This window comes from Tamandua tetradactyla, chromosome 2 (genome assembly GCF_023851605.1).
Source record: "Tamandua tetradactyla isolate mTamTet1 chromosome 2, mTamTet1.pri, whole genome shotgun sequence".
Lineage (NCBI taxonomy): Eukaryota > Metazoa > Chordata > Mammalia > Pilosa > Myrmecophagidae > Tamandua > Tamandua tetradactyla.
In genome coordinates, this window is record NC_135328.1 from 131,730,070 (window position 1) to 131,755,343 (window position 25,274).

Here is a 25,274-nt window from a genome sequence, read left to right on the forward strand (position 1 = left end):
TGAGTTTTTAATAGGAATTGGATTATGTGACTGTGGGATGGGCAAGACCAATATAGAGCAAGCCCTGAACTAGGAACTCTTTAGAAAATTTTCAGTGAGTTCCCTAGGTGAAGATGGCTGACTGAGTAGAGGTGGAAGTTCTCCCTTATGACCACTGAAATACTCACTTCTCCTCTTAAATCTTTTTGCTGATTGAATGACAATTCTTTCGTTTTTGATGTCAATGTCTTCAGTGGTTTGTAAATGTAATCAACCATAGATGCAATAAAATTACTGATGATGTAAATCCCCCAAAATATCACCACAGTCACAATCAGACTATTACTTCCCTGACCCCACAACTAGGCCCCATAACCTGGCAAAGTTGAAAACAAAGATATTTGCTTTATATTTACAGACAAACACTCATAATAAAATAAGGAAGAAATATTCATAAACATTATACTCCTTGTTTATGAAAATGGTCACATGGCATAGCTCAGATTTATAAATAGCTTCATCCACTATTCATTCCACATTCCCTTTACATTCAGCAGTCACCTCTGCTGGCTCTGTTTCTTTTCCTTATGTGGTAGGCCAAACCTTCAGTCTTGAGCTTTCTACAGATTGTCATTTTTCCTGGAGTGGGTTGTTGCAATTTTCCATTAACTTTAATCACAAGGTATTGTAGTAGTGAGAAACACCTTAGGGGATTTCTATATTCCAGGCAAACTCTTCTTTAACTCTATTGTGAAGTTTCAGTCCTACTTTCCCTTAATTAGGATCAGTCATCCCAGCCACCATAGTCAGCCCATTCTTTGCCTATTGATCCAGAAGCATGAAGAACCCAAAGTGATTCCATAGAAGTCTTAACTTCCAGTTCAACTGAATAATTATTTTACCTTCTGGTGGAAGCATTCTTCCTTTTGGGATTAAGATTGAAATTAAGATATTAGGATTATCATTGATGTTTTCTGGATTTGTATGCATTTCATTTGGATTAACCATAACTTCCTGCTTCTTTTTTGTTTTTTAATACTTTTTTCACTCTGTTCATTTTAGTATTTCAAAGTGTTAACTCTAGAATTTAGTTACTGAGCTGCCTATTTCTTGAATTTGTATTCAGATTTTGTCTTTTCTTGTATGCCAGGAGTGAACAATACCAAACAAATCAATGTGAAATGAGCATTTCTCTCTCTCTCTTTTTTTTTTTTGCAAATGAGATATGTTTTGGCTGATGTTCACCTCCAGAATCAAGCTTTCCAATCGAGAAGTTCATCCACAGGTGAATGCAAAGTAAAGCCCTCCCTTTATTTTTGGACCTTGTGACTTTTCTGAGCTTTTGGTTGCTAGTGGCCATAGGAGTTACTTTGTTCAAAGGAATTTTAATTTCTTTCTAGTATCTATGAAATACACTCCCTCTCCTTGGTGCTCTGTTATAGGATTTAAAGCAAGGAAGCCTTTGCTTAGGCTGTTTGACTTCATTATTTCCTACACTGCTTTAGCTGCCCAGAGTTGCTTTTCTTGGGGGAAAAATTTCGGCAAGGGGGCATGACTTCTAAAAGAGGTCAGTTTTGCCCAGCCATACAAGGCCAGAGAACAGCAATGGGAGCCCAGGTTGACACTATACTATACTGGATTGGGCACTGGTGAGAGGCCAGCTAAGGTGCCAGGAGAAATTCCTATTTCTACTGGAACTATGTTTTATTGATTCAACACTTGACCAGTACTGCATCCCTTAATTGTTCTGTAGTTCTGATGAAGGGTGTTGTCTTCAATACAGCCTTCTACTGTTTTTGCGTGAAGGCCTTTGGAAAAATGTCCACCTGTAAGTTAAGCCCCAAGAGCTGAAGTAGCTGATCAAACTAGTGATCAGTGATCTGACCACACACCCCCACCCACTGTTCTTGGGGTATTAGCATTACATTTCTCACTCAGACATCTTCTCTACCATGATGTTGTGGGATGAAGTGTGATAGCTACTGCATAAAGGGTGAAATTCTATTCTGTTTACCAGCATTCATCAATGTCTTCATCCAGGTCTTCCCAGAATGTGTTAATTGTTCTATTAGATTTGTGAGCTCAAAATAATTGATTCAGACAGTTCCTCCCAGTTCAATAGTTGTTCTGGTGAAGAGACAGATTCCTAGAGATTTCTGCCCTGCTATCCAACTATCCTCTGTCAGCACACCACTATTGTGAAGATTAAAATATTTGGGAAGAATTTACAACTGGTACTGCCCCAATCAATTATCCACTATTGGCTGAGGGACAAATATATCCTTCACAAAAAAATTTTACCAATAATGCCAACAAACTCAACAATTTAGATAAAATGGACAAATTCCTTGAAATGCACAGATAAGCTGCACTGACTCAGGAAGAAACAGAAGATGTCAACAAACCAATCACAAGTGAAGAGATTCAATCAGTCATCAAAAATTTTGCTGCAAAGCCAAGCCTAGGGCCAGATGGCTTCAAAGGGGAATTTTATCAAACATTCCAGAACTAACACCATTCCTGTTCAAACTTTTCCAAAAAATTGAAGAAAAATGAACTTTACCTAAATAATTTTATGAAGCTAATATCATTTTAATACCAAAACCAGGTAAAGAAGTTATAAGAAAGGAAAAGTACAGGCCAATTTCCCTAGTGAGCTTAGATGCAAAAATTTTCAACAAGATCTTAGCAAATCAAATCCAGCAACATATTAAAAGAATTATACACTATGACCAAGTGGGGTTTATACCAGGAATGCAAGGATGTTTCAACACAAGAAAATCAATTAATGTTATACAGCATATTAACAAATCAAAAGGGAAAAATCACATGAACATCTTGATTGATGCTGAAAAATAACCAACAGAATTCAACATCCTTTTCTGATAAAAACACTCCAAAAGATAAGAATCAAAAATAACTACCCCAATATGATTAAGGGAATATATGAAAAACTTATAGCCAATATTATATTCAGTGGAAAGAGACTGAAAGATTTCCCCTCATATTGGGAATGAGACAAAAATGCCCACTGTCACCGCTATTATTCAACATTGTGCTAGAAGTTTCAGATACAACAGTCAGTCAGTACAAAGTAACAAAAGGCATCCAAATTGGAAAGGAAGAAGTAAAACTTTCATTATTTACAGATGGCATGATATTTTACTTGGAAAACCTTGAGAAATATACTGCAAAGTTACTTGAGCTAACAAAAAAATGAGCAAGGTGGTGGGATATAAAGTTAATGTGCAAAAATCAGTAACATTTCTAAGTATAAGCAATGACCTGAGGAGTCAGTTAAGGAAAAAATTCCATTCAGAATAGCAACTAAAAGAATCAAGTACTTACGAATGAACATAACTAGGGATTTAATGGATTTGTACACAGAAAACTACATAACATTGCTAACAGAAATCAAAGAAGATCTAAATAGGTGGAAAGAAATTCCCTGCTCATGGATAGGAAGGTTATATAGTTAAAATTTTAATTCTACCCAAATTGATCTACAGATTCAACACAGTACCCATCAAAATTCCAACAATATACTTTGAGGACTTGGAAAAGCTAATTAGCAAACTGATCTGGAAAGGAAAGATACTCTGGATAGCTAAAAGCATCCTAAAAAGGAAGAACAAAATAGGAGGATTAACACTACCTAACTTTAAACCTATTATAAAACCACAGTGGTCAAACAGTATGCTACTGGCACAAGGATTTAAGTATTGACCAATGGAATCAAATTGGGAGTGCAGAAATAGACCACCAAATCTTTGTCAACTGATTTTTGACAAGGTCCCCAAATCCACTGAACTGGGACAAAATAGTCTTCTCAGTAATTGGGCATGTAAGAACTGGGTATCAATAGACAAAAGAATGAAAGAGGACCTCTATCTTACACTCTACACAAAAAAACACCTAATTAGAAGAACTAGCATCATAAAGCTTCTACAAGAAAATGTAGGGAAACATCTTCACTCAACGAGAAAAAATATTTGGAAATCGCATCTCAGACAAATGCATGATATCCTGTGTAAACAAAGAGATACACCTCAACACCAAAAGAACAAACAACCCAATTATAAATTGTGCTAAAGATATGAATGGGCATTTTTCTGCAAAGCAAGTACAGATGGATCAAAAGCACGTAAAGAGATGCTCATTTTCATTGGCTATAAGGGAGTGCAGATCAAAAGTACAATGAGATACTATCTCACACCTATAAGAATGACTCCTATTAAATAAACAGGAAACAATAAATGTTGGAGAGGATGTAGAGAAATTGGGGCCCTTATGCACTGTTGGTGGGAATGTATAATGGTGCAGCCACTATTAAAGACTGTTTGGCAACAGTAAGACGAAATGACATCCTGAAGCACATGCCAAGATGGATGAACCTTGAGGACATAATGCTGAGTGAAATAAGCCAGACACAAAAGGATAGATACTGTATGATTCCACTTTTATGACCAGCATAAAGGCCTGTAGTACAGAATATAAGGAACTTGGAGATACATAGAAGCTAGAGATGGATGAATGGTTAGCTAATGAGGTTGAACTCCAATGTGAGGAAATAGATACAAGTGAAAGAGGTTCTCTAGTGGGTCTCTAAGAAATATTACCATACTGAGGTGAACAAAATTGAAAGGGGTGTATAGATTTAAGTGTCCCACTGATTAGCACTAGAAATATGAGTTAGTTCCTTTAAAATTTGTACCATCTGCAATGAAAATCCAATAATTTCTTTATTCTTGTGTATATCTGATATGTAGAAAGTCAGTTAGACAAATACTACACACATGGTAGAAGTTTTGAATATGCAGCTTATCAGTCTTCCACTGATCATATTCTGCTGAAAAATGTTCCTAATTCTGCCATTCCTTATGAAATATACTGGAACAATGTATATCTATACAAACATTTCACAGTATGTAAGTAAATCTTTTTCCCAAGAGATGAACAAAAACACAGTTGAAATTAGCAATAGGGTTACAGAAATAAAGACTCAGAAAATACACTTGGAATGGGATGGTCACATATGTTTCTTTTTTTTTTTTATTAATTAAAAAAAGAATTAACAAAACAATTAGAAATCATTCCAATCTACATGTACAATCAGTAATTCTTAATAACATCACATAGTTGCATATTCATCATTTCTTAGTACATTTGCATCAATTTAGAAAAAGAAATAAAAAGACAACAGAATAAGAATTAAAACAATAATAGAAAGAAAAAAAAACAAAAAAAACAAAAACAAAAAACCTATACCTCACATGCAGCTTCATTCAGTGTTTTAACATAATTGCATTACAATTGGGTAGTATTGTGCTGTCCATTTCTGAGTTTTTATATCCAGTCCCGTTGTACAGTCTGTATCCCTTCATCTCCAATTATCCCTTCTCTTTTTTTTTTTTTAATTAACGGAAAAAAAGAAATTAACCCAACATTTAGAGATCATACCATTCTACACATGCAATCATTAATTCTTAACATCATCACATAGATGCATGATCATCATTTCTTAGTACATTTGCATTGGTTTAGAAGAACTAGCAACATAACCGAAAAACATATAGAATGTTAATATAGAGAAAAAAATAAAAGTAATAATAGTAAAATCAAAACAAAACAAAACAAAACAAAACAAAAACCTATAGCTCAGATGCAGCTTCATTCAGTGTTTTAACATGATTACTTTACAATTAGGTATTATTGTGCTGTCCATTTTTGAGTTTTTGTATCTAGTCCTGTTGCACAGTCTGTATCCCTTCAGCTTCAATTACCCATTGTCTTACCCTGTTTCTAACTCCTGCTGAACTCTGTTACCAATGACATATTTCAAGTTTATTCTCGAATGTCCGTTCACATCAGTGGGACCATACAGTATTTGTCCTTTAGTTTTTGGCTGGATTCACTCAGCATAATATTCTCTAGGTCCATCCATGTTATTACATGGTTCATAAGTTTATCTTGTCTTAAAGCTGCATAATATTCCATCGTATGTATATACCACAGTTTGTTTAGCCACTCTTCTGTTGATGGAGATTTTGGCTGTTTCCATCTCTTTGCAATTGTAAATAATGCTGCTATAAACATTGGTGTGCAAATGTCCGTTTGTGTCTTTGCCCTTAAGTCCTTTGAGTAGATACCTAGCAATGGTATTGCTGGGTCGTATGGCAATTCTATATTCAGCTTTTTGAGGAACCACCAAACTGCCTTCCACAGTGGTTGCACCCTTTGACATTCCCACCAACAGTGGATAAGTGTGCCTCTTTCTCCGCATCCTCTCCAGCACTTGTCATTTTCTGTTTTGTTGATAATGGCCATTCTGGTGGGTGTGAGATGATATCTCATTGTGGTTTTGATTTGCATTTCTCTAATGTCCAGGGACATTGAGCATCTCTTCATGTGCCTCTTGGCCATTTGTATTTCCTCTTCTGAGAGGTGTCTGTTCAAGTCTTTTTCCCATTTTGTAATTGGGTTGGCTGTCTTTTTGTTGTTGAGATGAACAATCTCTTTATAAATTCTGGATACTAGACCTTTATCTGATATATCATTTCCAAATATTGTCTCCCATTGTGAAGGCTGTCTTTCTACTTTCTTGATGAAGTTCTTTGATGCACAAAAGTGTTTAATTTTGAGGAGTTCCCATTTATTTATTTCCTTCTTCAGTGCTCTTGCTTTAGGTTTAAGGTCCATAAAACCGGCTCCAGTTGTAAGATCCATAAGATATCTCCCAACATTTTCCTCTAACTGTTTTATGGTCTTAGACCTAATGTTTAGATCTTTGATCCATTTTGAGTTAACTTTTGTATAGGGTGTGAGAGATGGGTCTTCTTTCATTCTTTTGCATATGGATATCCAGTTCTCTAGGCACCATTTATTGAAGAGACTGCTCTGTCCCAGGTGAGTTGGCTTGACTGCCTTATCAAAGATCAAATGTCCATAGATGAGAGGGTCTCTATCTGAGCACTCTATTCGATTCCACTGGTCGATATATCTATCTTTATGCCAATACCATGCTGTTTGACTGCCTTATCAAAGATCAAATGTCCATAGATGAGAGGGTCTCTATCTGAGCACTCTATTCGATTCCACTGGTCGATATATCTATCTTTATGCCAATACCATGCTGTTTTGACCACTGTGGCTTCATAATATGCCTTAAAGTCAGGCAGCGCGAGACCTCCAGCTTCGTTTTTTTTCCTCAAGATGTTTTTAGCAATTCGGGGCACCCTGCCCTTCCAGATAAATTTGCTTATTGGTTTTTCTATTTCTGAAAAATAAGTTGTTGGGATTTTGATTGGTATTGCATTGAATCTGTAAATCAATTTAGGTAGGATTGACATCTTAACTATATTTAGTCTTCCAATCCATGAACACGGTATGCCCTTCCATCTATTTAGGTCTTCTGTGATTTCTTTTAGCAGTTTTTTGTAGTTTTCTTTATATAGGTTTTTTGTCTCTTTAGTTAAATTTATTCCTAGGTATTTTATTCTTTTAGTTGCAATTGTAAATGGGATTCGTTTCTTGATTTCCCCCTCCGCTTGTTCATTACTAGTGTATAGAAATGCTACAGATTTTTGAATGTTGATCTTGTAACCTGCTACTTTGCTGTACTCATTTATTAGCTCTAGTAGTTTTGTTGTGGATTTTTCCGGGTTTTCGACGTATAGTATCATATCATCTGCAAACAGTGATAGTTTTACTTCTTCCTTTCCAATTTTGATGCCTTGTATTTCTTTTTCTTGTCTAATTGCTCTGGCTAGAACCTCCAACACAATGTTGAATAATAGTGGTGATAATGGACATCCTTGTCTTGTTCCTGATCTTAGGGGGAAAGTTTTCAATTTTTCCCCATTGAGGATGATATTAGCTGTGGGTTTTTCATATATTCCCTCTATCATTTTAAGGAAGTTCCCTTGTATTCCTATCTTTTGAAGTGTTTTCAACAGGAAAGGATGTTGAATCTTGTCGAATGCCTTCTCTGCATCAATTGAGATGATCATATGATTTTTCTGCTTTGATTTGTTGATATGGTGTATTACATTAATTGATTTTCTTATGTTGAACCATCCTTGCATACCTGGGATGAATCCTACTTGGTCATGATGTATAATTCTTTTAATGTGTTGTTGGATACGATTTGCTAGAATTTTATTGAGGATTTTTGCATCTGTATTCATTAGAGAGATTGGTCTGTAGTTTTCTTTTCTTGTAATATCTTTGCCTGGTTTTGGTATGAGGGTGATGTTGGCTTCATAGAATGAATTAGGTAGTTTTCCCTCCACTTCGATTTTTTTGAAGAGTTTGAAGAGAATTGGTACTAATTCTTTCTGGAACGTTTGGTAGAATTCACATGTGAAGCCATCTGGTCCTGGACTTTTCTTTTTAGGAAGCTTTTGAATGACTAATTCAATTTCTTTACTTGTGATTGGTTTGTTGAGGTCATCTATGTCTTCTTGAGTCAAAGTTGGTTGTTCATGTCTTTCCAGGAACCTGTCCATTTCCTCTAAATTGTTGTATTTATTAGCGTAAAGTTGTTCATAGTATCCTGTTATTACCTCCTTTATTTCTGTGAGGTCAGTAGTTATGTCTCCTCTTCCATTTCTGATCTTATTTATTTGCATCCTCTCTCTTCTTCTTTTTGTCAATCTTGCTAAGGGCCCATCAATCTTATTGATTTTCTCATAGAACCAACTTCTGGCCTTATTGATTTTCTCTATTGTTTTCAATTTCATTTATTTGTGCTCTAATCTTTGTTATTTCTTTCCTTTTGCTTGCTTTGGGTTTAGCTTGCTGTTCTTTCTCCAGTTCTTCCAAATGGATAGTTAATTCCTGAATTTTTGCCTTTTCTTCTTTTCTGATATAGGCATTTAGAGCAATAAATTTCCATCTTAGCACTGCCTTTGCTGTGTCCCATAAGTTTTGATATGTTGTGTTTTCATTTTCATTCACCTCGAGGTATTTGCTAATTTCTCTTGCAATTTCTTCTTTGACCCAGTCATTGTTTAGGAGTGTGTTGTTGAGCCTCCATGTATTTGTGAATTTTCTGGCACTCTGCCTATTATTGATTTCCAACATCATTCCTTTATGGTCCGAGAAAGTGTTGTGTAAGATTTCAATCTTTTTAAATTTGTTGAGACTTGCTTTGTGACCCAGCATATGGTCTATCTTTGAGAATGATCCCTGAGCACTTGAGAAAAAGGTGTATCCTGCTGTTGTGGGATGTAATGTCCTATAAATGTCTATTAAGTCTAGTTCATTTATAGTAATATTCAGATTCTCTATTTCTTTGTTGATCCTCTGTCTAGATGTTCTGTCCCTTGATGAGAGTGGTGAGTTGAAGTCTCCAACTATTATGGTATATGAGTCTATTTCCCTTTTCAGTGTTTGCAGTATATTCCTCACGTATTTTGGGGCATTCTGATTCGGTGCGTAAATATTTATGATTGTTATGTCTTCTTGTTTAATTGTTCCTTTTATTAGTATATAGTGTCCTTCTTTGTCTCTTTTAACTGTTTTACATTTGAAGTCTAATTTGTTGGATATTAGTATAGCCACTCCTGCTCTTTTCTGGTTGTTATTTGCATGAAATATCTTTTCCCAACCTTTCACTTTCAACCTATGTTTATCTTTGGGTCTAAGATGTGTTTCCTGTAGACAGCATATAGAAGGATCCTGTTTTTTAATCCATTCTGCCAATCTATGTCTTTTGATTGGGGAATTCAGTCCATTGACATTTAGTGTTATTACTGTTTGGATAATATTTTCCTCTAACATTTTACCTTTTGTATTATATATATCATATCTGATTTTCCTTCTTTCTACACTCTTTTCCATATCTCTCTCTTCTGTCTTTTTGTATCTGACTCTAGTGCTCCCTTTAGTATTTCTTGCAGAGCTGGTCTCTTGGTCACAAATTCTTTCAGTGACTTTTTGTCTGAGAATGTTTTAATTTCTCCCTCATTTTTGAAGGATAATTTTGCTGGATATAGGAGTCTTGGTTGGCAGTTTTTCTCTTTTAGTATGTTAAATATATCATCCCACTGTCTTCTAGCTTCCATGGTTTCTGCTGAGAAATCTACACAAAGTCTTATTGGGTTTCCCTTGTATGTAATGGATTGTTTTTCTCTTGCTGCTTTCAAGATCTTCTCTTTCTCTTTGACCTCTGACATTCTAACTAGTAAGTGTCTTGGAGAACGCCTATTTGGGTCTAATCTCTTTGGGGTGCACTGCACTTCTTGGATCTGTAATTTTAGGTCTTTCATAAGAGTTGGGAAATTTTCAGTGATAATTTCTTCCATTAGTTTTTCTCCTCCTTTTCCCTTCTCTTCTCCTTCTGGGATACCCACAACACGTATATTTGTGCGGTTCATATTGTCCTTGAGTTCCCTGATACCCTGTTCAAATTTTTCCATTCTTTTCCCTATAGTTTCTGTTTCTTTTTGGAATTCAGATGTTCCATCCTCCAAATCACTAATTCTATCTTCTGTCTCTTTAAATCTATCATTGTAGCTATCCATTATTTTTTCTATGTTTGCTACTTTATCCTTCACTTCCATAAGTTCTGCGATTTGTTTTTTCAGTTTTTCTATTTCTTCTTTATGTTCAGCCCATGTCCTCTTCATGTCCTTCCTCAATTTATCGATTTCATTTTTGAAGAGGTTTTCCATTTCTGTTCGTATATTCAGCATTAGTTGTCTCAGCTCTTGTGTCTCATTTGAGCTATTGGTTTGTTCCTTTGACTGAGCCATATTCTCAATCTTTTGAGCGTGGACAGTTATCTTCTGCTGCTGGCGTCTGGGCATTTATTCAGATTTCTCTTGGTGTTGGACCCAGCAAGGTTGTAATATTTTTCTGTGAAATCTCTGGGTTCTGTTTTTCTTATCCTGCCCAGTAGGTGGCGCTCGTGGCACACGTTTGTCTGCGGGTCCCACCAGTAAAAGGTGCTGTGGGACCTTAAACTTTGGAAAACTCTCGCCGTCCTGGGGGTTCGCTAGCCGAAGCGGCTTGAGCCGGCCCGGGGTCCGAACGCAGGGAGGGTGTCTGAACGCAGGGAGGGTTGCTGGTCGCCGCAGCCAGGGAAAGAGCCCGTCCGAATTTCCTAGTCGGCCCTGGGCAACAAGCGTGGCGGGAGGGCGCCAGTGGCAGCGGCCCGCCCGAGAGAGTGCACGTTCCCCGGGAGTCACGATGTCACCGTTCTCCGCGGCCTGGGGGTTTCCGATCCAATTCTCTCAGTTGGTCCGGGGGCTGCGCGTGGTGTGGGCGCCAGTCGCCTTGGTTTCAGGGGACCACCTCTCCAATTCTCCCAGCCGGCCCGGGAAGGGGGAAGGGAGTAACTCCGGCCGCTTGCCACCCCGCCCGGTAAGGCCCGCGCGCCTTGGCGATCTCACCCGAGCTGCTTCTCTCAGCCAGCCAGCCGTTCCAGGATGGGGTACGCTGTCTTTTTTATCTCTGTTGTGGCTTTGGGCGCTTTCTGTATCGTTTCTACTCCCTTAGTAGGTGTCCTGGAGAAGAAACTAAGATCCGCGCGTCTTACTAAGCCGCCATCTTCCAGGAAGTCCTCACCATCATCTTTTTCTGATTTTCATTTCCCCTCCTCTTCATCTGCATCCATGGGTCATCCACTGGAGGGGGATCACCACAACCAAAGGCCCCCAACTCAAACTCTGTCCTTTCAGCTCTTTGTATTGAATGGTTCTTTTCTCTCATGTTCAGGTAAGTAACTTGTAGGAACTTATCTGAGTCCACTGCCCTCTTCTATCACCTTGTGAGTCAGAAGGGACTTTCAAGGTCTTGAAAACTGAGACTCAGAGATGACCAGTCCATGAGTGCAGAGCAAGTCAGAAGCCAAAATAACAAACCCAAGAACCCAGATCTTCAAGAGACTGTGGCTTAGTTTCATTGTAGAGACCATAAGCAGATTCAGATGGACATTAGAGTGTGGCCTCTTCTGAGAACAGCTGATGCTCATTTTTGTGGCAACATGTGCTCAAGGCGCTGGCTTCAGGCTCTGTTTCCAAACTATGCCTCTGTGCAGCCCTCAGATGAAACCCAACAATGGCAACTTTTATCCATTGGAAAGGAGAGAGTAGTCGAGGGCTGTAATCTTCTTTTTTTTCCTTTCTACATAAGAGAATAATGAACAGGGGTGTGCTCTTTGAAAGACACCTTGAAATGGAGAAACTTCTAGAACACATGAGATATCAAAATGAATCTACCATGTTGAGGAGTGTGTGGTCTCCCAGACATAAGGGAACCCTGTCCTATTCACTACTGTAAGGCAACAATTACCTTCATATCCCTGGAATGCAATTTTTATTTAATTTATTTCTTAACTTCTAGATGGAAAATTTCAATCATACAAATGAGAGGGAATACATAACCACACCCTCCCTGCCCTCAGAATCCACTGTGACCCTCTGCCAGCTCATGGCCGGTGTGGCTTCATCTATCCTCTCCCCCCATCCCCACCCCCAAGTTTTCTTGTATTGAATCCAACACATCATTTCACCTGCAAAAATTTCAGTTCATATCTCAGATCCAGGGCTTGGCTTTACACCACCCTATTTCCCCGGGCTCCATGTCTGGTGGATATTTGAGATAACCAGCTGTAGAGTGGCTTGGCCTCTACTGAAAGGCTACTCATTATGTCAGGAATCACAAGAAAAATATTTTTACCAAGGAAGAGTTTTCAAACTGTTTTCACATTTTTGCAGCTCTGAAATCAGGATGCATTTCACAATTGATGATGCCTGACAATTTAATTGGTGGTGTCATCTTTCTTTCTTAGTGCTGCATGACCTGCAGGTGTCCCCAAAATGAGGAAGTGTGGCAGTTGGGAGGATAATAAATGCACACACACAAACACCCTCAGCACCACCTGCTCAGTGCCCCCACACACTTCCCTATACACAGCTATATGAACAAGAGGAAAATAAATTTAATGCAAATGGAGTACATAAGTTCAAAGAGAGCAAAGCAAATATTTCTGAACACCTCAGGGTACAGCCTAGAGATCAAAGAGAAAAAAACACAGAGGAATTTTATCTCCCCACCCCCAGCACAGAAGCATACCTAATGTACCCCATTAATTTGGGGTAAGAAGCTTGAAATTTTCAAGATGAAGTTTTCTCTCCTGCAGTACCATGGTCGAGACCCTCCTTTATCTGCCATCATGCCAGTTTCATTTATCATCTAACTTTCAGGAGTTCTAGATGTGAAGCAACAGAAATGACACAGTGCAGCAACTGCAACAAGAGGAGAAGGGGTGCTGTAGGGTGGCGGTGGGGTGCCAGGAGGGTTTGGGAGTCCCAGGGTTTAGTAGGAAGCAGAGGAGCTGGTTCATTCATACAGCCACTGCTTCTGTGGGTGTCTTCATAGCTTTGAAGGAGTCTTCACGTGCTGGGGGACAGGGGCTGTCCAACCAGCTGTGCAACTTTGGGCACTCAGGTGAGGGGGTCTCTGAAGTTAATTTCCTCACTCTAAAAATCACCAGGTTAAGAGGTTGTATTCCACTTCCCAGAGCAGCTTCACGGGGACAGAGATTTCGTTTCTTTTATTCACTGCTGTATCTCTGGAGTCTAGAATCTGATGCATTGTTGCTGCTCAGTAGATGCTGAATGAATGAATGAATGTCTGCATTAATGAACTTTTGTTTTCAAACTGTGGGACAAACACTCTGGGGAAGAGAATTCACTTATAGTAATTACAAGTGGTCCAAGAAGGCTCACCAGGCACTGTGTAGATTGAATAAAGTCCCCCCCACCATATTTAGGACCACTTTTCAAATATACATAGACTCCATTGTAATGAAGAAGATTTTTTAAAGCTTCATTGTTAATATCATGTGGGACTTTGTGAAAGTCTTTGCCAATTTGGGCAAACATTGGATAGTACTATTTGCCAGACACTCCCCTAAGCACTTAAAATACATGAACTCATTTAATATTCAATACTTTATTGGGTAGATATTTTATCCTTAATTTGCAGTCTAGGAAATGAAGTTTAAGTGATGCAACTGGCATTTAAACCCAAGTGTCATGGTCAGGTTCATGTGTCAACTTGGCCAGATGGTGTTACCTGTTTGTCTGGTTGGGCAAATGCTGGCCTTTCTGTTGTGATGAGGACATTTCACAGAATTAAATCATGATCATGCCAGCTGTATCCACAGCTTATTCCATTTGTAATCAGCCAAGGGGAGTGTCTTCTGCAATGAGCGATGCTTAATCTAATCACCAGAAGCCTCTTAAGGAGGATTCAGAAGAGACAGGCTCTCTTCCTGCTTCAGCTGGTGAGCCTCTCCAGTGGAGTTCATCCAGACCCTCCATCACAGTCATCGGCTTCACAGCCTGCCAGACAGATTTTGGACTCTATGCTTCCACAGTTACATGAGACACTTTTATAATTTTTATATCTATAGATATTTCCTGCAAATTCTGTTTCTCTAGAGAACTCTAACTAATACACAAAACAATCTGCATGCAGAGAAACTGCTGTTACCTCTTTGCAATACTGATACTACCAAAGAGTCTTCTTTCTAGCTCAGTCTAGTAACCACAAGACAAAAACGATGTCCAAGACCCTTCTGGCTCATACATTTTGTGATTCTGTGTAGTAAGCCCTGATCAATATATTATAACATTGAAACAGCAGCAAGAGATGAATTCAGACAAGAATTGACCATTTCTCCTGAGATCCATGGACGTGACATACATATTTCTTCATCTTATAGGTAAGGACGGACTCATCAGTGTCGTCCCATTTGCAGAAATTTTGCTGGAAGTCCAGGTGTGAAAGGCATGTGCCTGCAGGCTGCACCTCATCCTTCTGGGGGAAGTCAAAGTCCTTTCATGCCTTGGTTTATTACAGGCCCCTGTAAGTGTAGGTTCACGGGTACAGTCCACCCATGGCTTGCAGCAAGCAAGCCAAGGGACACTGAATTCTGGAAGCTCCCTGGAGCCTCACATTAACCAAAAGTTATGCCCCTCAAAAGACTCCTGGAGAGAGTCTGCACTTGAAATTCATTTTATTTTAGCTTAATGCCTCCCTCTACTCTCATTTCAGCTCAGTTTCTATCAAATGGCTGCCTCTGATGCAGCCAGCATCTACTTGGTTAAATAACAGGCCTTAGCCTCATTGCTGGAGCACAAATAGGAAAGCCAAAATAAAGAAGCACTTTCTCCTCAGAGAAAAAAATATCCTCAGTATAACAGCTCCCTTGTCTGAAATGACCCTTTTAGGCATTGCTTTTCCATAGAAATTAACCAGTGCAAAAGAATGAGCAGGAGAAAAGAGCTGGTGGAATAAAACATTGTTTTCATTTAGCTCCTGGTCAAAGGAGATCATTTAAATGTCCTTCTTACATGCATAGAGGTCCAAAAGTGACCATCAGTTCTGTCCACAACAAGGTTAAGTACCTGTGTATTGTTTTCTCTTATTTGTTGTCTACACCGTGATAACCTCTTGCATTGTTCAGTGCATTGGATAGGCAGCTCTTAACCCTTTAGGGATCACATGCTCTTTGAGAATCTGAAAAATGCCACCAAGCCCCTCCCCTGAAAACTGACATAAATTGCATAAAATTCCAAAGGATTCAAGTATTCACCAATCCCAATTCCCCTTCAATAAAACATAATCAATAACTTACCTTATGTAAGAACCAGCATTCCACCTCTGAGAAGTCTGGGTGCTATTCTTGGACACTTCATCGATACTAATTTGGGGAGGTAAATGAAGTTCAGAGGAGGTGACTGACCTTCCCCAAATCTCAGCAAGAACAAGGTGAAAGCCAGCACCAAAATCAGGTCTGGCCGATTTCTTCAAGCTGAGAAAGAGCATCATTAAGATCCAGCCCAGGTAGCAAGCTGTGGGTGAGGGGGATTCTCACTACATCTGGAGACAACCTAGTTCCTTGCCTTTCAGAGGAAAAGCTCAAGGAAAAGATGCTATTTATATGGAAGCCCTCTTGTTGATTTTCTCCTTCTCAAACTGTGACATCAATTGTAAAGACAATTGTAAAAACAAATTGAATGTGTGGCTACTAAGTGATTATTTGGTGGAGAACTGGATGTGAGAATGGTCATGCCAGGGAAGACTCCATGGGTGGTCGTCCTTGCTGGAAAGGGAATGGAGTGGAAATGGGAAGGTGGGAAATTAGTGCCTCTTCAACACCTCTAAGATTTCTCCTCCTGAGTGCCAGCTGGGGAGGCAAGAAGGCCATGGGACTTCTTGGGCCAAAGAACTCTCTGAGTTTGTTTTTTCCCTGAAGGGACAAAGCAAGCAGAAACTACTACCACCGCTGTTGGCCAACCCACCCACCACCCCCTTCCCGTAGAGAAGCCCTTGGGCATTGCCCTTCCTGTTATAAAAGGCTCCAGGCCCTCCTGAGATGATCAGGGCAGACCTGGTCATTTGGGGGAGCAGGAGTTTTGGCATTTGGTTGGGCACGTAGAACAAGTACTCATCTTCTTGTGCAGGGGGGTTTGGAACCACAGACCTTGAGTTTCCTTGTTTGAGAAAGCTTCAAGCCATGGAAGGGGTAAGAGCAGAGCTAAGAGAACCTGCCTGTGTCCTTCCATCCTCTGCTCCTTCCTCCTTTTTTCTTCTCCCTGGCTCTCTCTCTCTCTTGGTTTGAAAATTTTGTGCAGGGATGTGTATTTGTAGGTAGTTAAGGATGAGTTGGACTCCTCTCTAAGACTGGTATGATAGAACTTGGAAACTAGGTCATGGACTTGTATCACTTTGTGATAGAAATGTTCCATTTTACAGATTCAGGAGATGGGTGTTCAAAGGGGTAGATATGCCGCAAATGACAGGGAAGAATTTGGGGCTAGAATTCAGGGCCACTGTTTCCTAATGGGGCATCCTCAGGTACACCCACTGGCCTGCCTAGATGTTACCAATGGAAAGAGGCTGAGCTGGAGTGTGACATAAATGAAGACCACCCAAAGGAGAACAAGAAGAGTCCATGTATGCAGGGCTCATGTAACAAGGGAGCCAGCCCCCAGTATGTGTCTGCCAGAGGCTCACAGGCAGGCAGGGGGGTGGGAAAGCTCAACAGTGGATAAAAGGGGGGCTTTGGTGGGCCCTGCAGGCAGCTGGAGGGGGGCCCACCAGACACAGACCTTCCTTCAGATGCCTGCAAGGAGCACACTGGACTTCCTGTGAAGGGTCCTCAGTTGCGAATGGGGCCAAGAAATAGGGCAGCTGTCACTCACTGGTCAAGTGCTGACATTATGGGCCACTTGCTGTCGAGTTTGGTTCAGGGTCTTATCTTCATATAAGGTGTGACCATTGTCCATTTATGTATTTGTTCATCCAGTCCCCAGAGGGATTGCCAAGGAATGCATCCCTTCCCCAGTCTCCCAGAGGAGATGGCCCATGGCACCTCTGAGTTCTTCTTTTCCTTTATCCTCTGGGTTCCACCTGACACAGCATCCTCTCCTGGAGACCCCCACTGGCATTCACTCTGTTCCTCCCACCAGGACTTTGTGGATGACCCGTGTTAGCAGTTTGCATGTGATTTTCAGTTCTCTTTCTAAGAGGTTGACACTAGTGATTCCAAGCTACATATAATTTGTATTAATCTTTATTAATTTCCCCTGTTTTTAAAAGTCATCATAAATATTATTGAACTGACTGCATGATAATTCATCTGTGCATGTACAGAGTGTAATTAACCATGCCCTAGTAGCTGAAATACTTCTCTTGCAGCGTTTCTATTTTCAAAAGTGCTACTATGAAAGTCCTTTGAGAGATGGGAAGAAAAAATATGGAACTATTAAACCTTACCATCAAGCAATCCCTCATATTGTGTCAAACTTTAGGGACACCCAAATCAATAGGCCATGCCCTTGATCATGAAGCTTACTCTTGTGAAGCTTATGTGGGTAGCAGAGAGGCTTAGACTACCTGCAAGCATGCCTAAGAGTTACTTCTGGAGGACCCTGTTGTTGCTCAGATGTGGCCTCAGTCTCTCTAAATCCAACTCTGCAAGCAAAATCATTGCCCTCCACCCTATGTGGGACATGATACCCAGGGGTGAAAGTCTCCCTGGTGATGTTGGGAGATGACTCCCAGGGATGAATCCAGACCTGGCACCTTGGGGTCAATAATTATATCCTGACCAAAAGGGGAAAAGAAGTGTAATTAGTAAAGTATCACTGGCAGAGAAAGTTCAAATAGAGCCAAGAGGCTATTTTGGAGGTTGCTCTTACATAAGCTTCAGGTAGACCTTGCTCCCTATCATAACCTGCCAACCCCCAACCAGGACCATTCCAGCCAATCATAAAGAACACCTAGGGCAACATATAAGATTCCACAAGGGTTCCATGCACTAGGGTAACTTGCCAGAAACCTAAAACCTCCAGATGGGTTCTTGGACCAGATAAGTCCTGAAACCCAGAGGGTTCAGCCTCTCCAGAACATTGGTTAGTTCCATCTCCCTACCCCATATTAGTGACAGCCCCTTCCAATGTGAAAAAGTTAGAATAGCCATAGCCCAAATATCTCTAAAGAGAGGGATAGAAAAATCAAAGGTGATGGTAGAGTTATACAGACAAGATAGGATTAACAAATGAATGTAAATTCTGAATCATTAAATCGATATCTCTTACAGCCTTCAGTATCTTAGAGCAACTAATAATAAGAACCTAAAATTATGGAATTGTAACCCATGTCAAACTCTGAAATATGTTCTACATCTAATGCGGTGCTGTACTTTGAAATTTATTGCTTTTCTGTATATATGTTATTATTCACAAAAAAAGAAAAAAAAATCGATTGTGATGATTAAAAAATTATTTATTTCTTCTAGTCTCCTATTTTCTGGAGCACCTAGAAGGAAAAATGTAAGAGGATCATATGGTAGCCCATGACAAATTCTGAGATCTGTCCTGTAACTACTTGTTGAAGAGTGCCTTGAAAACAATTGCTTTTTTATTTCTTTGGTTTGTATATATGTTATGCTATACAATAAAAAAAATTTTTTAAAAATGCCCCTATGAGTTGTTTGTCCTTAACATATCTTGGGGCATTTACTTAGGCAGTGAAAGTAATGTTGTTTGATGCTAGGAAATTATTTTCTGGAAAGTTTGCATCTGCAGCGAATAGGAATATTCACCAGCACTGACTTTAACATGTTCTCAAAACTTAGCCAAGGAGGCAGGGGACATGGTGTCTCTGACTGTTTGGTGCTACTGAGATGGAATATTCTTTCAGATGTTCACTGTCCCTTTCTCTTTCCTCTTTGGGGATACTGGATGTCTCTTGACCTATTTGGGTAATGAGGTGGTGGCATTTTCAAATTACTGGGTATGGATGGGCTTTAAAATGGCTTTTAACACTTTGTGATCTCTGCCTCTGAGGCAGCTCTCGGTTGTAGGTTTGTTGTTTCTTCATAAGGCTCTCAATTGGCCTAGGGTCTCAGAAATAAGAAGATCCTGTGCCCCTGACCAGGTTCACAGTGGATTTGGACTTCCTGGTCCTTCTGGTCAAGGCTGTTAAGGAAAAGAATAGTAATGCTTCCAGACACTGGTTCTCCAGCATTTCTAGTGGTCTCCAATGACATCATTTTAAATTTTAACTTCATTTTTATACATACCACGGAGTATCTGCATAAATCTAACAAAAATGAGATAACTATAAAGTAATATGGAATCTTTGATAAATAGTTTTGAAGGTGGGCAAGAAATTCAACATTACTTTAATGATGAGACATTGTGAGCTCCTAAGTATATGAGAATATAATGAGGCTTCTATTTTTGTCAAGGGTTCAAATTGAATATGTTTTCTAACTGGACTTTCACAGCCAGGTGTAGAGTCAGTAAGAAACACCCATTGACAAATGAGAGGGAGACCGTGTGCCATTCTTCACCACCATAAGAAACAATCGAGACTGGAAGCTTGTTTCCTCAGAGTCTTCAGATATGACACTGAAGTGACAGTAGGCAATTCCTGTGAACCTGGAAAAAAGGAATATAAAACTTCCCTGGAGAATAATTGACAGGAATTTAAAACAGTGTGCTGAAAATAAAATTTTGGATAAGTCCTTATTTCTTAATAACTATTAATTCTTGTTTTTTAATTAATTAGGAGTTTTGTATTTCATTGTTTATATTAAGTATTTTACAGTCAAAGTCCTTCACAGAAATTGAATGGGCTGGCTTCATTTTCTGTTTGGATGGGTCATAGATTTTGTTTGTTACCTCTTTACCCTGACTGCCAAGATCAGTTATTTTTGGATAGATGGGTGGGTGGATGGATGGATAGATGAATGGAGGGATGGAAGTATGGATGAACGGATGGATGGGTGGATGGATGGGTGGATGGTGGATGGGTGGATGGGTGGATGGGTGGGTGGATGGATGGATGATGGATGGAAGGATGGGTGGATGGATGGATGAATGGATGGGTGGATGGATGGATGGGTGGATGGATGGATGGGTGGGTGAATGTGTAGATAACTAAATAGAGCTGTTCATTTTGAACCCACCATGTACTAGGTTATGCTGAAGACTGGAGTTACTATAGTGAGCAAATGCAGACAAGATTCCCAGTTTCGAGGAAAAGAAAAACAGAGCCCAGAGATTCCACAGAAAAACCTTTCAACCAGCTGGGTCCCACACCCAGGGAGATCTGATCAAATGCCCAGACACCAGCAGAAAATAATGGATGACGCTCGGAAAATTGAAGATATGGCCCAATCAAAGGAACAAACCAATAGTTCAAATGAGATACAGGAGCTGAGACAACTAATGCTGAATATACGAACAGAAATGGAAAAACTCTTCAAAAACCAAATCAATAAATTGAGGGAGGACATGAAGAAGATATGGGCTGAACAAAAAGAAGAAATAGAAAATCTGAAAAAACAAATCACAGAACTTGTGGGAGTGAAGGACAAAGAAGAAAAAATGGAAAAAACAATGGATACCTACAATGGTAGATCTAAAGAGACAGAAGCTACAATTAGTGAACTGGAGGATGGAACAACTGAATTCCAAAAAGAAACAGAAACTATAGGGAAAAGAATGGAAAAACTTGAGCAGGGAATCAGGGAACTGAATGACAATATGAAGCGCACAAATATACGTGTTGTGGGTGTCCCAGAAGGAGAAGAGAAGGGAAAAGGAGGAGAAAAACTAATGGAAGAAATTATCACTGAAAATTTCCCAACTCTTATGAAAGACCTAAAATTACAGATCCAAGAAGTGCAGCGCACCCCAAAGAGAATAGACCCAAATAGGCGTTCTCCAAGACATTTACTAGTTAGAATGTCAGAGGTCAAAGAGAAAGAGAGGATCTTGAAAGCAGCAAGAGAAAAACAATCTGTCACATACAAGGGAAACCCAATAAGACTATGTGTAGATTTCTCAGCAGAAACCATGGAAGCTAGAAGACAGTGGGATGATATATTTAAATCACTAAAAGAGAAAAACTGCCAACCAAGACTCCTATATCCAGCAAAATTGTCCTTCAAAAATGAAGGAGAAATTAAAACATTTATAGACAAAAAGTCACTGAGAGAATTTGTGATCAAGAGACCAGCTCTGCAAGAAATACTAAAGGGAGCACTAGAGTCAGATACGAAAAGACAGAAGAGAGAGGTATGGAGTAAAGTGTAGAAAGAAGGAAAATCAGATATGATATATATAATACAAAAGCCAAAATGGTAGAGGAAAATATTATCCAAACAGTAATAACACTAAAAGTTAATGGACTGAATTTCCCAATCAAAAGACATAGAATGGCAGAATGGATTACGACCCAGAAATACCACTGCTAGGTATCTACTCAAAGGACTTAAGGGCAAAGACACAGACGGACATTTGCACACCAGTGTTTATAGCAGCATTATCTACAACTTCAAAGAGATGGAAATAGCCAAAATGCCCATCAACAGATGAGTGGCTAAACAAACTGTGGCGTATACCTACGATGGAATATTATGCAGCTTTAAGACAGACTAAACTTATGAAACATGTAATAACATAGATGGACCTAGAGAACATTATGCTGAGTGAGTCTAGCCAAAAACTAAAGGACAAATACTGTATGGTCCCACTGATGTGAACCGACATTCGAGAATCAGCTTGGACTATATCATTGGTAACAGAGACCAGCAGGAGTTAGAAACAGGGTAAGATAATGGGTAATTGGAGCTGAAGGGATACAGACTGTGCAACAGGACTAGATACAAAAACTCAAAAATGGACAGCACAATAATACCTAAGTGTAATGTAACTAGGTTGGAACACTGAATGAAGCTGCACCTGAAATATGGTTTTTTGTTTGTTTGTTTGTGTGTTTGTATCTTTTGTTTTTGTTTTTTTCTTTTTCCTTTTTATATATATATATTATTAGTATTATTATTATTGCAATTTTTTCTCTATATTAACATTCTATATCTTTTTCTGCTGTTTTGCTAGTTCTTTTCCTAAATCGATGCAAATGTACTAAGAAATGATGATCATACATCTATGTGATGATACTAAGAATTACTGAGTGCATGTGTAGAATGGAATGATTTCTAAATGTTGTGTTAATTTCTTTTCTTTTTTTTTGATTAATAAAAAAATTAAAAAAAAAAAAAAAAAAAAAAGATTCCCAGTTTCATGTTATTTACATAAGAAATTGTAAACCAGTTAATTATAAATATGATAATAAAAGATTATGTTAAGTGTCTCTAAGGAACTACACAGGAAGACATGGCAGAAAGTAATCTGAGGAGATGATTAAGGTTCTCAGAGAAGGTCTCTCTCAGGGAGTCATGTTTGAGCTAAAACCTGACAGGTGAGAAGGCAAAAGCCATCAGAAACTAAGAAAAGTACGTTTCAGACCAAGAAAATAACTATACAGGGTCTTTCACATAGTAGTAAAGATCCAATAAATGTTCAAGTAGCCAGTGCCCCAGACCCCTTCAAAAAGAAAGTTCAAAGACTAGAAATTTGCTAAGTATCTAGAATCTAGAGTATCTGGATCTTAGGTAATTTGATCAAACTAGATCTGAGTCTCATGGTCCTAGGGAAACAATTGCTATAAGAATACAAAGTGTAGCTGCCTAGCTATGGGAGTTAGGGCAAGTCTCTTCTTCTCCAGGACTTACTTCTCTTTATTAGTAGAGGAGACCAAACCTGCCATTCTCTGGAAGTTTGCTATCATTAGAAGAAGCTCCTCAACATGCAGTGGAGGAGAGGGAGACCCAGGCAAGGAGGAGCAGAAAGGAGCTAGGGGACTCCTTCATGGCATTTAAGCCATCCAGAACTCCAGACTAAGAATTTTCCTTCCTGTTTTACAAACTGGAAATGAGACTACCTGAAAGTAAAGGATCCAGGTGTGGCCAGCCAATGCTGAGTGGCCAGCCCACTCCAAAGGGCACGGGTCATCCAGGTGCCCATGAACTTGGGGACCTCACCTAACACCTCCAAGACTCGATTTCCACATTTGATAATATTATGAAATATATTTGTGGGATTGTTGAAAGATTAACATGGCATTCAAGTCATAAAACCATTCTTGAGTTCCTAGGACAGAGCAAGCCTCTAGAAAGAGCAGCTGTTTCTAGTTTGTCTCTCCAGGATTGCACACAGAGGCCACCAGACCATGTCTCCTGCATCTGAGAGCATACATTTTCTATTGACCCTTATGAGAATGAGACTGTAGTAAAGGAACGAATATGTTCACTGAGTACCTGATTAGGTAAACAATGAAACAAAAAGATTAGGAATGAAAATTATGAAGAAAAACATCAATTTATTTTCTACACATGTCAGAGAAAGGTTTTGGATCCCACTCTGCCCAACACTAAGGCTGAGTTCGGTGGATCCCAAATCTCTGTTTGACCTTTTGCATTTACAGCCTCTTGAGTTTGACCCTGAGGCTGGAGTCCTGAGATCTGGATGTGCCAGGCTTGTTGCCCGAGGCCCCCCAGACTAGTTCACAACTAATGGGGCTGCCAACTCTGGTATTAAAATAAAAAGAATCTGGGCAATTACTTCAATAACTTGATCAATCCATAGAGGCATACTACATGACTAGCCAAATGACTGACTTGGGACAGAGAGAGGCAGGGGACACAGAGGGAAGTGGGGCTGCTGCCTGCTCTTTGCTGACTTGGCTCAGTTCCTCTTCCTGGACATTGAGTGACTGCCAGAAGGCACTATGAGAGCTAATTGTTAACCCTAAATATTGAATACGTTCTTCCCCCACAATAAAATAAATTATAGGAATTACTAGTAGGAGTGAGATAAATTTTTTATGTCATTTTTTTGTTAAATTTCATGAGATGTGGATGAAAAGAGGAGCAGATTTTGAATTTCTGTGTGATTCCCCCTTTCTCCCCAGGAGCTCAAACACCTCTGCATCTCATAGAATCTCACTGAGACAGATGAGAGCAAGACCCCTTTCACCACTGTTTACAAAGAACTCTTAAGGCAAACTGATCCAACATCAGTAAAATGCAAATATACCTGAAATTAATTTTTGAACAAAACTGTCCCTTAAAGGGACATCTTACTCTGAATCTTTCATTTTTTATCTTGGGTGGACCACACACTTCTCTACATAATTATTAAATGCAAAATGGCAATCCATGTGCATGGAAGAATTTTCTTTCACTTCATTGAATTATTTCCCCATGAAATGATCACTTTTTGAAAGTTTTATTTAAAAGTAAAGACAGAGGGTGCTAGGATAGCAGGTGTGCAAGGGTTGTTCAGTGGTAGAATTCTCGCCTTCCATGTGAGAGTGCCAGGTTCAATTCCCAGTCCATGCACTTCCCAAAGCACAAACAACAAACAAAACAAATTCAACAAATGGTGCTGCAATAAGAGGATACTCACATGAAAAAATAATGAAGTGTGACCCCATCATACAGCATGCAAAACAAATGAACAAAAAAGTAAAGACACAAATAAGACATTGTATTATATGATAGCTTTTATTTTTAAAAAGCATTCACAACTTTTTCATGGCTTTGTTTTCCATGAGAATGTAACACCTCAACCCCACCACCCTGGGCCCCACTTCTGGAGAGATTTTGGGACAGTTATAATTCACCAAAATTTAATTTAAAAAATTGAACTTGAGCACAATTTCAAAGCTACAAAATGATGCCCCATTACTCATCTGTCAACTGGACCTCTCTCTCCACACATGTTTCATCTTCACGGCTTCCACAGGTGGAGTCTCAGGACCATAAGGGGACAAAAATGGGAGCCCAGTGCCCTGGGATTAAGGTTTGCAAATTGTACAACTTCACCCTAGACCCATCCTATTGGTCTAACCAGGTC

At 39.3% G+C, this 25,274-nt stretch overlaps 1 protein-coding gene across 14 annotated transcripts in view; it reads left to right on the top strand.

Annotated features, from left to right (window-relative positions):
- Positions 1 to 25,274, top strand: part of LOC143673921 (voltage-dependent N-type calcium channel subunit alpha-1B-like) — a 268,765-nt gene that overhangs the window by 172,212 nt on the left and 71,279 nt on the right. The window contains exon 10 of one of the 14 annotated variants that reach the window (XM_077149026.1): positions 19,793 to 20,204. The exons of 11 other annotated variants lie outside the window; for them this stretch is intronic. In XM_077149026.1, coding sequence (XP_077005141.1) covers positions 19,793 to 19,866 — 74 coding nt within the window. In that variant the 3' untranslated portion in view covers positions 19,867 to 20,204. Of the gene's footprint in view, positions 1 to 1,202; positions 2,457 to 14,716; positions 19,771 to 19,792; positions 20,205 to 25,274 lie in introns of those variants that run through there. 2 more of the 14 variants (XM_077149027.1, XM_077149025.1) reach the window with 2 other exon arrangements.